At 41.3% G+C, this 13,509-nt stretch overlaps 1 protein-coding gene across 1 annotated transcript; it reads left to right on the forward strand.

The window, feature by feature from the left end:
- Positions 1–1,286: 1,286 nt before the first annotated feature.
- Positions 1,287–11,132, forward strand: ACADM (acyl-CoA dehydrogenase medium chain). The gene is given in 11 exon segments (XM_068407134.1): positions 1,287–1,597; positions 3,493–3,573; positions 4,417–4,547; positions 5,717–5,825; positions 6,676–6,728; positions 6,730–6,814; positions 6,891–6,986; positions 7,694–7,712; positions 7,715–7,768; positions 7,771–7,952; positions 11,070–11,132. Coding segments are annotated over 11 exon segments (879 nt in total). The 5' UTR covers positions 1,287–1,591.
- Positions 11,133–13,509: the final 2,377 nt, after the last annotated feature.

The following is a 13,509-nucleotide window of genomic DNA, read 5'->3' on the forward strand; positions in this document are numbered from 1 at the left end:
AGGGGCTGTCCCGGAGGGCGAGGCCGTGCAGCGCTAAAAGCCGCTCGCTGCCTCCCGTGTCTCCGCGTTATTATCCGTGAGCGGCTGGCCCCAGTCTTCGCGGTGTGAGCGGGTGTTGCCGTCAGCGGTTCAGCGGAGTCGTGGCGCAGCCGTGGGGCTCCGTGTGCCGCAGGCCGAACCGCCGGGTCCTCAGCAGAGCCCTGGGCACGTCGGGCACCTCCTGCTTCCCACTGAAACGTGGAGACGGCGTCAAAACATCAGAGCTTGTAGGTCAGGGTGTTTGATACAATGCGTTTCCTTAAGCATGCCTCGCTGTACTACTGATACCAGACGGTTCGGTTCAGCGACGGTTTAGCAAGAGTAGGCCTCAGAGTAAGCTCTAAAAGGCTGCTCTGTGTTACCTTTACACAGAATCAACTTTCCAGTCAGTAATTTTCCTTTCAGCTGGAATAACAGAGAATAACAGGATGTTCTGGAGCAAACTGCATGTTTTGTAGATAGAGTCTGCTTACGGGACTGATAACAATGTTATAGTTGTCAATGATTCTTGCTTATGCTTAGTCTTAGAGAATCCAAGGTCTCTGTTAAGTTCTTTGCTAATTGTAAAAAGGGCCAAAGACAAAACAAGACTGTGAAGAACAACTTTGTGATGTCTAAATTAACTTGATTCACAAACTCTGGTGCCAGAAGAGAGAGAAGTCCAGTAAGAACCAGAACGATATATTCTCCTTGAGGCCACCTGCACTTGTAAACAAGAAGGCCTCGACCACGCTTGCGCAGAAGCACAATTAAGGGGGATTGCGACCACCAGAGACCGCCAGAGACCACCCCAGACCCCTTCCCGAAGTTAGTACGCACGTGCAAAGACAATTACAGAATGTATTACCATATGCATAAGTTTCTTGGAGTAGGTGGGCTTTTCCTGGAATCATATGAATATTCACTTTTCTGTAATGTATATAATGAGCAAGCTTTTGTTCCTAGGTGTGCATGCCAGGAGGAGAGATCCCCCATGCATCCAGTGCTGCAATAAACCAATGTCGGCTTCTAAACTGTCATTTGGGTTAGAGAGTTTTCTTGGGTACTATTTTCTGGTAACACTACCTGTGCTAGTTTTTTTAAATATGTGTGATGTATAATAGTTGTTTCTCTTAAGTACTAACGTTCAGCTGTATTGAATCATCAATAACCTAGCTTCAAACTGTAAAGTAAAAATTATTCAAAATTCGGGTAGTACCTTGTTTAGCATTGACACGGGGCTTTTTCTGGTTTCCCCATTTCCAGAGTCATTCATGAGTCTGAAATGGCTGAAGGTTCCTTCTTCAGAGCTTGTTGGCAGCAGAGTTATTTTGCCCCAAAGTGATGCAGCTTGACCCAAGCGTTGCTGTGACAGTGTCAGTGAGGGAAGACGTCTCCATCTGAAGCCAGCTGGTGTTCTATAGATCAAAAGTAATGCTTTAGGCAAGGGAAGCCAACGGTTAATGCCTACCATGGGGCACTGGTATTCCAAGTTCAGCCTCCTGGCATGTTACCACAGCAACAAACTACTCTTGACAACTCTTCATTTTTGTCCCGAGTTACATGAGGGAGAATGAAGGTTAGTGACCTTAGCTTATTGTCCTATCTTTTTCTGTGATGTGCAGCTCTGTAGTTCTTTTGGCATTAAGGTAATAAAGATTGCATCACTTCCATGTGTATCCTCATCATACCCTGCTCCTGACAGCAGATTATTCCAGTGTTAGTCTTGCCACTTTAACGATCATATTTCTGGTTGTGACAGAGCTTATGAGATAGTGCAAGGAAGTGCAGGAGGAGGTGCATTGGGGCATCACTAGCAGTGGCTTGTCACTGAACCTAGCTGCTCCTCGGAGTCAAGCAAGAGGAAAGCTGACAGAGTAGACAGATGGTCATCCAAATTCTTACATGTAGCAAACCGTGATCCTTTGTCACTTGATCACTCATGCAACTTGCAGGTATAAATCACACCTGTCCAGTTCATATTTCTGTTTGTGGGGGGAGTGTTGAGTTTTTCCAGAGCAACATTTCGTGCTACTCCCGTACAAAACACAATAAACATAAGTTCTCTAGCATAAATTTGGCAGCGTCTTTCATATAGGGTATTTTAGCATTAATTTGAATTCAGTACTTTTTCTAGTGTAGGCAAAACTTTCTGGTGGCAAATCTATCTATGACTCTACCCAGGGCTGCTCCTTTAAAAAAAAAAAAAAAAAAAAAAAAAATTACCATCACCTGACACTTTTTCAACCTTATCTTGTCTTTTCCAGATAAAATAAGGTATAAAACATTCTGAAGGATTGAGGTCTACCTAGATGTTTGTCGATATTGTTTGTTTGTTTTGTTTTTCTATATATACACTTGCTATATAAGAATAACAGAGTAACACAAAACTTAGCAAGATACCATTTTGCAATGTCTGTGGCTTGTGAAAACTTGAAATGACTAATACAGGCTGGAGAGCTGGGCAGAGAGGAACCTCATGAAGTTTAACAAAGGCAAGTGTAGGGTCCTGCGCCTCAGGAGGAATGACCCCCTGCACCAGTACAGGTTGAGGGCTGACCTGCTGGCAAGCAGCTCTGCAGAGAAGGAGCTGGGGGTTCTGGGGGACATTAAGTTCCCCATGAGCCAACAATGTGCCCTTTGGGGCCAGGAAGGCCAATGGTGTCCTGGGATGCATTAGGAAGTGTGTGGGCAGCAGGTCGAGGGAGGTTCTCCTGCCCCTCTACACGGCCCTCGTGAGGCCACACCTGGAGCAACTATGTGCAGTTCTGGGCCCCCCAGTTCGAGACAGACAAGGAGCTACTGGAGAGAGTCCAGCGGAGGGTACAGAGATGGTCAGAGGGCTGGAACATCTCTGCTACGAGGAGAGGCTGAGGGAACTAGGGCTCTTCAGCTGGAGAAGAGCAGACTGAGGGGGGATCGTATCAATGGTTGGTTGTCTGACTAATATGGACACTTTTTTTTCCCCCCCCTAAGTGCTGTGGTAGCTCACGAGCCCTTTCTCTGCTTCGTAAGAACTCTCAGTTCTCAAACGTAAAGGAGTCAAAAAATTTGAGTGGTACCTTCTTGCCACTTTGTGCAACTTGTCCCACATTAATCACACAATAACCCTGGAACTGTGATATGTCATTTTCAAATCCCCTGTTACTCTTCTGACAAAACTTTATTCAAAAAGCTTGCATGAAAATGTCTAATCAAACACGGTACCCAATCAAATGTATGTGGGGGGATGCATTTTTGTTAATTAATCACTAATGTGTTTCTATTTAAAGCCATTTTAGTAAATATTTCAGCTGTAGGTGGTCTTGGCCTTGGCAGCCTTATTACAGAAGAGTTAGGTTATGGATGCACAGGGGTTCAAAGTGCAATTGACGCAAATTCCCTAGGGGTAAGTTGTGTCTTTTCTTATGTCCCTTAAACTAGAATCTGTACACTTTAAAAAGATGGATTAATGGTTTAAATATTTTCTTTCAGCAAATGCCAGTAATCATTGCAGGAAATGAGCATCAGCAGAAAAAATACTTGGGAAGAATGAAGGAAGAACCAATGATGTGTGTAAGTATAACTGCTACACTGTAGCATGTTCCTAAACCATATGAATGGTATTACTCTTTTTTTTCTTTTTTTTTTTTCCCCTCAGGAAACACTGACATATACTCACAACTTAGGCCGTTTTGGTTTCCAAATAAACAGTGGCATTTACTGAAAGTCAGGGAATAGCTAATGAGATATATTCAATAAGCAAGTAGAAGATATTACTTGGAAAACCATCCCCATCCTAAGTCACTTATCCAAAAATTAATACCTTTTATTTCCCTTTCAAGAGGGGTGTAGGCATTTTAGAAAAATACGAGGTTTGTATAAGGAGAAACTCAACTTGGACGGGAATTAAACTCTATTTCTGATCTTAAATATTACATAGGCAGTACTTGTTACACAGAAAAAAGTAAAGATTCATGTGCAATGCATTAAAATCTGAAAAACTAAGCCTCATAAAATGAAGGACACAGTAAACAAAATGTTACTCAGTGCTCTTGTTTTCAGGTTTTAAAGATCCTCAGCTTTCACATCAGAGTTTGTGAAGCCTGAGGAAGTAATGACTCAGGGATTACAGAACAGTTCTGTTTGATTAAAAGTAAAAGACAATTTTATGTATTATGATGGATTTATAAAGAAAATTAACCCATATATGTTTGGATTCTTGCTCAGACAGCTGTTGTGGGTTTTGTTGGGTTGGGTTGTGGGTTTGTTTTTTTTTAATTTAGTGTTTTGGGGTTTACCATACAGCTCACATAAACCTTTTACAGATCAGTTTGATGCACGTAGTCTGCAATAATTTGTGTTTGCCTAAAGATAGAACTTTTATTCCTCAAGATTTTGCGCTTTATTTTCTTTTAGGCTTACTGTGTAACAGAGCCTGGAGCAGGCTCTGATGTGGCTGGTGTAAAAACAGAGGCTGAGAAGAAAGGAGATGAATATGTTATTAACGGTCAGAAGATATGGACCACAAACGGTGGGAAAGCAAACTGGTTGACTGGTAACTCATGTTATGTTTTCTGTTATGTTATATAGTGGCTCCCCCCCGCCGAGTTAAATTCTTTAAAGATCTGTTATAAATCTGAATGTCCGTTGTGTTTCAACACGCTACACTTCAATCGCTGACCTGTTGATCAGGACAGGATATAAGAATGCAGTCTCAGTGCTGAGCAAAGCCTGGAAAGGAAGATGAGCGATGACAGGACAACTCCTCACTCAAGAAGGCCTCTTGAACCTTGCTGCTGTCAAACAAAGTTAATTCTGCTTTTTCTTCAGGGCAGGACAGCAGCAGTATGATTTAACTTGCAAAGTACTCGAGAGGCTCCTGTTACCTAATACCTTGCGTTGTAGTTGTGGTTGAGATCAGTTGCTTCGATTCTGCTGGAAACACCTCTCGCTTCTAGTGAAGCTAGAAACATGGTTGGGTTGTGGTGTTACATTTTATTTTCTGAAGGGAAGGCATTTTCTAGCTGTCAAAGAATCCAGGTATTCCTGTGGTGTCTGTGGAATGTGCTTTACAATATAAACCTCTTTCATCGTGTCTCACAGCACACTGATTCGCAACACACAAATTCTTAATTCAAGAGGAAAAACTTTACACATTTATCCAAAAGCTGAATTTTCTAGTTAATTATTTCCTTGCTCAAGACAGATCCATCAAAGACAATCTACCAGATGTCTTTTGATGTTACTGAACACCGTAAATATGATTTGCAGCTGTTTAATTTCTAAGATAAATAGTTATTTACAAGCTATACTTAGAAGAATAAAATTAAGATCTTTGAAATCAGGTGATAATATTTTGCATGCAAGAATGTATTTCCTAAGCATTAATTTTTAGGTATGTGCTGTGAATAGGTTTCTTTTGTACTATTCGTGAAGCTGATAATATCATAACGACTTACAATGCATGGAAAAGGTGGAGAATCTTTGCATGTTGATTTGAAGTAATTTTATTAAATTTTATTAAATCTGGAATCTTTGAAACTTCTCTCTTCCTCTCAGTTTATTTTTGGGAGGGGCAAGAAAAAAGGGTTCTTAACTTACAGATAGAATTTATTATATAGAAATGCACATAAAAACATTTAAAATGTTAGCTAAAAAAGTATCTGGTCGCTAATTGTGAGGATAAACTGCATCCCTCTTCTTTGTTTTACACTAGGTATTTTTTGCTAGCTCATACCCATCCAAATCCAAAAGCTCCTGCCAGCAAAGCCTTTACTGGATTCATCGTGGAAGCAGAGAGCCCTGGAATCCAAATTGGAAGAAAGGTGAAGACTGTATCTCTTATTCGACAAGCCAGAAATTATTGTTCAATTCTAAACCAATAATGCCACAAATTACCATTAAAGAAAAAAGATGGTTATGCAAATTAACATTTTCATATGCTGATGTACAATGATCTTTTCATTTTCACAACATACAGAAACTATTCATAAGACATACTTAATTATAATGTTATTAATTCAGATAAGGAATTATTCAGAATGGTCTAAAGTAAGATGACTTTGAACAGCTGCAAAAGAATCTTTGAGAACTATTTTATTGACAAGTGCCAATAAACGAGAAGTAGTGTGCCTTGAAAGGATAAGAAGCAAGTTGGACAAGTTTAACCATAAATACACACAGAGTGAACTTTAATTTTAGCTACTGCTGGTTGAGGAAGAGGCCTTGGAGACACTGGTGCTAGTTTCCTCTTTAAAAAAGAAAAGTACTATTTTTAGTAGGACACAAAACTGGATGTTGAACATTAGGAAAGAAATCTGAAAACTTGAAAAGCTCATTTATTTATTTACTTGTAGTACACCTGTACTGCCTGCATATTCGATTCTTTACTTTTTCCACTCCCATCTCAAACGATATAGTTGAACTAGAGAAAGACAAGAAGACTGATTACTGCAACAGAACTGATTTCAAAGGAGAAAGTAAACTGCCCAGTTTAGACAAATTAAGGGCATGCTGGTCTGCAAGTGCAAAACTAGTATTTGTTGTGTATATGGTAATTTTTAGATGTGGTGTTTTGGGGGAAAAAGCGTACTTTATGCTTTAACTAAAGAATCAAACTTATTGTACCTTTGAATAATCCAATTTAGTTGCACCTCTGTAAATTTCCCTTTTCAGGAAATGAATATGGGTCAACGCTGCTCAGATACATGAGGTATTGTCTTGGAAGATGCGAGTCCCAAAAGAAAGTGTATTAATAGCTGAGGGAGCTGGCTTTAAAATCACAATGGGAGCTTTTGATAGGCCCAGACCACCCGTAAGTATCAGAAATAACTCATTTATAAAACACAGCAGGAATTTCTGATTTTTATCCTGTGCTGTATTCAATTCAGGTAGCAGCTGGTGCTGTTGGATTAACAAAAAGAGCACTTGATGAAGCTACTAGATACGCTTTGGAGAGAAAAACCTTTGGGAAAGCAATTGTTGAAGTAAGTGGAGGAGGGGATGGCAGGAGAGAGAGACAATATAAATAAAAGCTATGTTTTCACACCAGATGTACTACTACTTATTTTTCAAGGTTATTGCTTGATTTTTTTAGTTCCTTAACTTTTACATTATCTCTCTGCCGCTTTTGGGTTTCCAGGTATATAGGTCAGCACCATTGAAGTAAACTTAGCTGTGTGGTAACTTCAGGAATTTTTCTATAATTTATCAGTGATAATAGTAAAAGCAGAAAGAAAGCTCTGCCCACAAACCTGAAATTCATGTACTATCAGGACATGCTTAAGTTCTTCAGTGCTAATAAACAGGGATTTTCAGGAAAGGAAATACCTCCGAGGTATGTGAAACTGGACACACAGTAGTAATACTGATAAGAGTACATTGCCAGTCACACCACTTACCAGTTTTAAAGAAATATGAGTCAACAGCAAGGTAAATACCAGTCTCATAAATAGTAAAGAAGAACTTCATAATTCAGTATTTAATCCCTACGACTAAATGGATTTGAGAATTAAAAACTTGAAAGTCTAATTGAACAGACAATTATGAGAGCCTGATCCATATTCTGTATAACTCCTCTAGTACAATTACTGAGTTTGTTGAAGAGGTCCCTATTTAAGAAGATTATATTTTTCTTGGATGTCACAGAATTTTAAGCGGGCAACGTTAACGTAGTTTATTTCATCGTTCATAGCACCAAGCAGTGTCTTTGATGCTGAACTGGCAATGAAAGTGGGGCTGGCTGGGATGGCTCACCAGAGAGCCACATGGTCGATGCTGGTCGCGGGAATACCTACTGTGCTTCCATTGCAAAGGCGTTTGCTGGTGACACTGCAAAACAAGTAGCTACAGATGCTGTACAGATTTTTGGAGGAAATTGATTTAATACTGAATATCCTGTAGAAAAACTAATGAGAGATGCTAAAATCTACCAGGTAAGTGAAAGAGAGTGTGTGATCTTTATAGTAATGCATAAATTTTAGCTAAAATAAACTAATGGCTACTTATTTCAAATCATGATGTACACATGTAAAAAAAGATTGGTTCAGAATGAAAGCAATAATCCTTCAATTTAAAGAGAGAGTCATTCAAGTCAGGCAAATTCTTGCATACAAAAGTCATTGCACTGGACCAACAGCTCAACCCACATGAGACAAATAAATTATGTTTTTTCTTCCCCCCCCACCCCGAATGTGGTAACTCTTTGAAAATCTTGGATTCTTAATTTTGAAGCTTTTGGACTCTTAGGAAAAAAAAAGCCATAGAAAAAACTGATGAAAATACCAATGCTTGCTTTGGTGTTCTGTAAGTAGAGAAGGTTTATGTATAACGCTGTTCTTGAAAACCTTCAGTGATGGAAATCCTCTGACCTTCCATGTGTATCCTGGACTGGTGCCTGCCTACAGCTTAGCTTTCCTCTCAGCTTGAGCACTAAAGCAGCTTCTTCACCCTTTTCCTCATAAGTTGTGGGGGGTTTTTTTGTTTGGTTGGGTTGTGTTTTTTTTCCTTTCTGTTTCCAGCCTCTTCATCATATGTTGCTGTGCTCTAAACCTTCTGTTTGAAACTTTGGTATCATAAGCTGGGTAGAATACTTTGAGATATCACTGGTATTGAGTGTCATGGAATGGTTATCTTGCATGTGTTGTACTAACAGAAGTGTGACACAACCTGGAGCAATTAGCCTTTTTTGTTAACAATAAAACCTGCTCATATTTATTCATGTTTAGCCCACAGTCACCCGTAATTCCCAGTTTTTTTTCTGCGGTGTTACTGCCAAGAAATTATTCCATGTCATGTCATAATTATTCTGTTAGCATATACCATGCTACAGTTCTTTATTCATCAAGAATATTTTAATTGTGTTCAGCAAAACCAGTAATCTTTATTGACGTTACGACATTATATGACGTTAACAGTGACTAGATAGATCATATCAAACTAGATGATACAAGAAATGCGTGTGGACCATGACCTGTAACGTTAGTGAGCTGTAACCGCTGTCGTTCTTAAGATTCTACGTAGTTAATATTTCTCTTACAGCTGCCTTTAAAATGAAAACTATTATTCTCACTAGCCAAGAATTTCTTTTTCTTGATTTAAGGAAAGAAAACCGCTATTTTGGAATCTAAAGGTTCTTAGAACTAATTGCGCTCCTGTGAGTGAGGAAATGGATGATTAATTGAACTTCATCACGATTGGGCTTTTTTCCTGTCAGGTTGCATGCTTTTCTAGAGAAATGTGGTGTGAGGGTTAGAACTTTATTTGGAAGCTGAGACTGATTTTACGGGATCGCAGTTATTTAGGTTTTTCATTACACTGATCCATCACAAATGCGTGGGTGAGGAGACTTTTTTTAACTGTTCAGATTAATCAGATTTAATATTATTTTTTTTGTGTTTTTCTGTTCCACTTCATCCCCAAAAGAATTCAGGAAAGGCTTTTGTCTTTACAATTATTTTGTCCATGTCACTTGACTATACCTTGCACTTCACTCTGCTGCCCACTTCCAGATGGTATATGCTTTTGGCCATGTTTCATGTACAAAAACTTGGTTTTCCAACTTGCCTTCCGTACATTTTTCAGTATTTTTCAGTATTTTTTCAGTATTACACAATTCTAATACTGTGTTTACTGGTAACATTTTTACATGCCCTTACTCTGCTCTAGGTTTCTCTGGCTACAAATCTAGGCTGCTCTGGTAGAAACTCTGTAAATTAGTTGCCTTTCTCAAGTTTGGAAATCTTCCCTTCTTTAATTGTCAATGATTTCTGAAACTATTTCCGTCAGCTTACAAACCAAAACCTTCCTTGTAACTACTTAAAAAGATTGAGAGTTGTGATGTCTTTACCCTTGAGTTCCATGGCTGTCTTCATCAGCAAGTGATTTAATGCCCTAGGAGCAGATGAGTAGATGGCAAGAATAGCTGCTGAGGCCCCAACGACGACACTAAGCAGTTTGGGCGGGCTGAGTTCACAGCAAACCCGTTTCATCCCTTGGCCTGTATGTCCCCGATACGCGTGTAGTTGGAAGGGTCCAGTCGTAGGCTTGGACCGTTATGTCTTCATGAGGGATTGGTGGGTATTTGGTGTATAGAGAAAGCAGAGCTTCCACTTGAGTTTGCTCCAGAAGGCACGTGGGATTCAGAAAGCACCATCTGCTCGATGAACTGGATCAACACGGGGTAAGCAGCAGTCAGAGAACTCACTTTGGGAATGAACCATTTCTTCTGAGCCAAAAAACTAATGTGAACGCAGGTTATAGCATCTTTATTTTCAAAAAGCTTTGTAAGGTTCTCGGGAAGATTATTCCTGTGAGTGAATGAGAAAGTGAATTTGCATGAATTTGAGCCATTTGCCAAACCAAGTTCTGGCAGAACTGGGAGCTGAAACACTGAAACCCCTAAACTGTTGCCTCAGCCCTCGCGTTACGTTGCAGCATACCCATGTGGCCTCCTTCGGCGCTAGAGCGTCACAGATGCTTTGGTGTGTGTCTCTGACTTTGCTGCTGTCAAACACATAGAACAGAGGGATTTTCTAGAAGAAAATGCAAGAATACATGATTTTAAAAAAAGGAAAAACCAGACAAAACTGTACAGGAGAGAGCACTAGTTAACAAGAAGCAATGGAAATAAATGGATCAAAGAGAACGTTCGGTATGACCGTGAAAGGCTAGTCAAAAAATACACTGCTTTCAGCACAAGTCACCTCCTCCCCTCCACCTACTGTTTTAAATCCTACTTTGTAAAACCTAAATTGTGTATTTTCTTCTTCAGGTAAGAAATTTTCCTCATCCTTCTTCACCCACCATGTCTGTTTATTTTCATGAGAACCTTATTGAGTTTAGATGAGAGCACCTGAGAGAACAAGACTGTCTCTCAGTATCTTGTATGTGGTTTATTCCATTTAGCCCGCTGTAGTTACTCTGTCACTGGGATTTTGTCAGTTTTCTCTGTCTTTCTGCACATCTTAATCCACACTGGATTAGTGCTGTGAAGGATTAAAAGTAGGTCTGTTAAAACCTTTTAAAAAAGTATCAGCTGACATTATTGCAATTCTTTTCACATTTACAAGGGAACTGCTCAGATTCAAAGGATGATCATAGCTCGTGAACATGTTGGCAAATTTAAGGCTTAAATGTATGAAGTCTGTCTGGTGGTGCTATTCTCGGGGAAGAGGATTTTAGTGCATTTCTCAATAGAATTAAAAAGGCATGGAGAAAAAAAACAACTTTCCTTCAAATCTTTTTATTCTGTACATTTTTAAGCACTACTTCTCTTCTCCCTGTCCAGTCCCTCACTTCATTCCTGACTAACAAAGCTGGTATTTTGTAAACATGCTGAATTCCAAAGTGATTGGTTGGTCAAGTACGAAATGGGCAAGAAACGAGAACCTCACAGTGCAGTGTTTTCTCACTATAACATTAGATGATCAGAATGTTCTTTTTGACAGTCATTGCTGCATTCTAATAACTTTTTTTTTAAGAGAAGTGTGGTTGGGTTTTATTCATTTTCCTTGTCACATCACTTACAGTGTATTTGGGGTAAGTTGTCCAGTGCCTGACATACATTAATAGCTGTATTTCAGTTCCTACTGTGCTGCTGCCCGCAGCAGCTGAACAGCCGTTGCAGCTGAGCAGCACGAAGGCCTGCATCGCTGTTGTCTGCGGGTGTGTCTGCTCTGAGGATTTAGGTGCTATCCGATAGCAACAACATCACCTTGAGAGAATATGGCCTTTTGCACTGTTACTTCTGTGTAAATGTTCAATGAGGATGATTCACTTCAAGTGAAAGTGTGTGGCTTTTCCTTAAGAATGACTTACGAGAGCATGTTTAGTTCAAATCCAATATATTATTCCTTTCCATCTGTGTATATACTTAGCTGTGTTTGCAGCCAGAACAGCTGAAAAGAAGGAATTGTGAGATTTTTTTTATTTTTTTAACCTTGGATAGACCCTTCTTGGCAGTGCTGGCAGAATGGACGTTCCCTGGACTTCTTGAACAAATCACTCAGCACTGGTGAGGCCGTTCCTGCAGTACTGTGTCCTGTTCTAGGCTCCCCAGTACAAGAAAGATACAGACTTAACTGGAGGGAGCCCAGCACAGGGCCACAGAGATGATTAAGGGACTGGAGCATCTGTCATGTGAGGAGAGGCTGAGACTCCTTAGCCTGGACAAGAGAAGGCTCAGGGGTAATCTTAAGTGCATAAATACCTGATGGGGTGCAATGAAGAGGAGGGAGCCAGCCTCTCCTCGGTAGTGCCCGCTGACGGGAGAAGAGGCAACGGGCACAAATTAAAACACATGAAATTCCACTGGAACACAAGAAAACACTTTTTTTATTGTGAGAGATGTCATACACTGGCAGAGGCTGTGGAGTTTCCATCTGTGGAGATATTCAGAACTCGACTGGACGTGGTCCTGGACAACCTGCTGTAGCTGACCCTGCTTGGGCAAGTGGGTTTCACTCGATCTCAAGAGGTCCCTTCAAACCTCAACAATTCCCTGAATCCATTTGCAATTTCTAATCAAAACCTTCTTTGCCTAGCTGTGGTCTCTTCATCCATCATCTGAATTTAGTGCTGGATGGTACAATTACTGTCTTCAGGTATCGCTGTTGCAATGCTTATTTCTCAGGTAGGTCACCTGGGAAATCAGTCCTTTAAATGAAGTGTTTAATCACTGTAAATCACCGACTTATATACCTGCAGGGAGACAATAATGCAACATCCTTGATACTTATTTGACATATGTAAAAAATAGATCTTATTTTTGACTGGTCTGTGCAAGTCAGCTTTAATGTTTCTTGTACAGAATCAAAACGGTGTTCCTGCCTGATATGGCTCCGTGGGGGCCGTGCCAGCATCAAGTGTTGGTGATCAACAGCACAATCCTCCTAGACAGTTTTGAACAGGAGGCAAAGGGGCTTTTTGAACAAAAGGCCAGTTATCTGCACCTGCTCTGTGACTAAATTCTAGGATTTGCTTTTCCATAGAACTGAGGTAAGAGAAGGAAACTGAGGCTATTTCTGACTGTCCTGTTTGCTGCCACGCAAGAAAGTGCACAGCTGGAGTTCGTGCACTTCACATTTCCTCCCTCACCTGTTCTATGACAACCTTTAGTTGTGGTGAGCCTGAACGTCTTCGTGCACACACGAGGCTCGAGAGCAGAGCCCCCGCGGGCCCGATGCGTGTTCCCGGGCGCCGTGCGGTACCGGCACCGGCACCGGCCCCCCACCGCCGCCCCGGTCCCACACCGCCGCCCCGCCTCGGGAGAGGCGCGGAGCTGAACGACCCTCCCCGCCCCAGGAAGGCCGCGGCTCCTCGGCGCTGCGCTGCTGCCCGCGACGGGAGCGAGCCGCCGCCTTCCCGGGAGCCGACAGCGGCTGGGCCGCACCGGCAGCTCAGGCGGCCGAGAGGACGAGGACTCTCGGGGCAGGCCCCGCAGGCGGTGCCGGTCTGGGCCGCTCGGCGGGCTCCTGCCCTCCCGCGACGCGGTGTCGGGGCGGGGCTGCG

The sequence above is a fragment of the Nyctibius grandis genome, chromosome 8 (genome assembly GCF_013368605.1).
Source record: "Nyctibius grandis isolate bNycGra1 chromosome 8, bNycGra1.pri, whole genome shotgun sequence".
Lineage (NCBI taxonomy): Eukaryota > Metazoa > Chordata > Aves > Nyctibiiformes > Nyctibiidae > Nyctibius > Nyctibius grandis.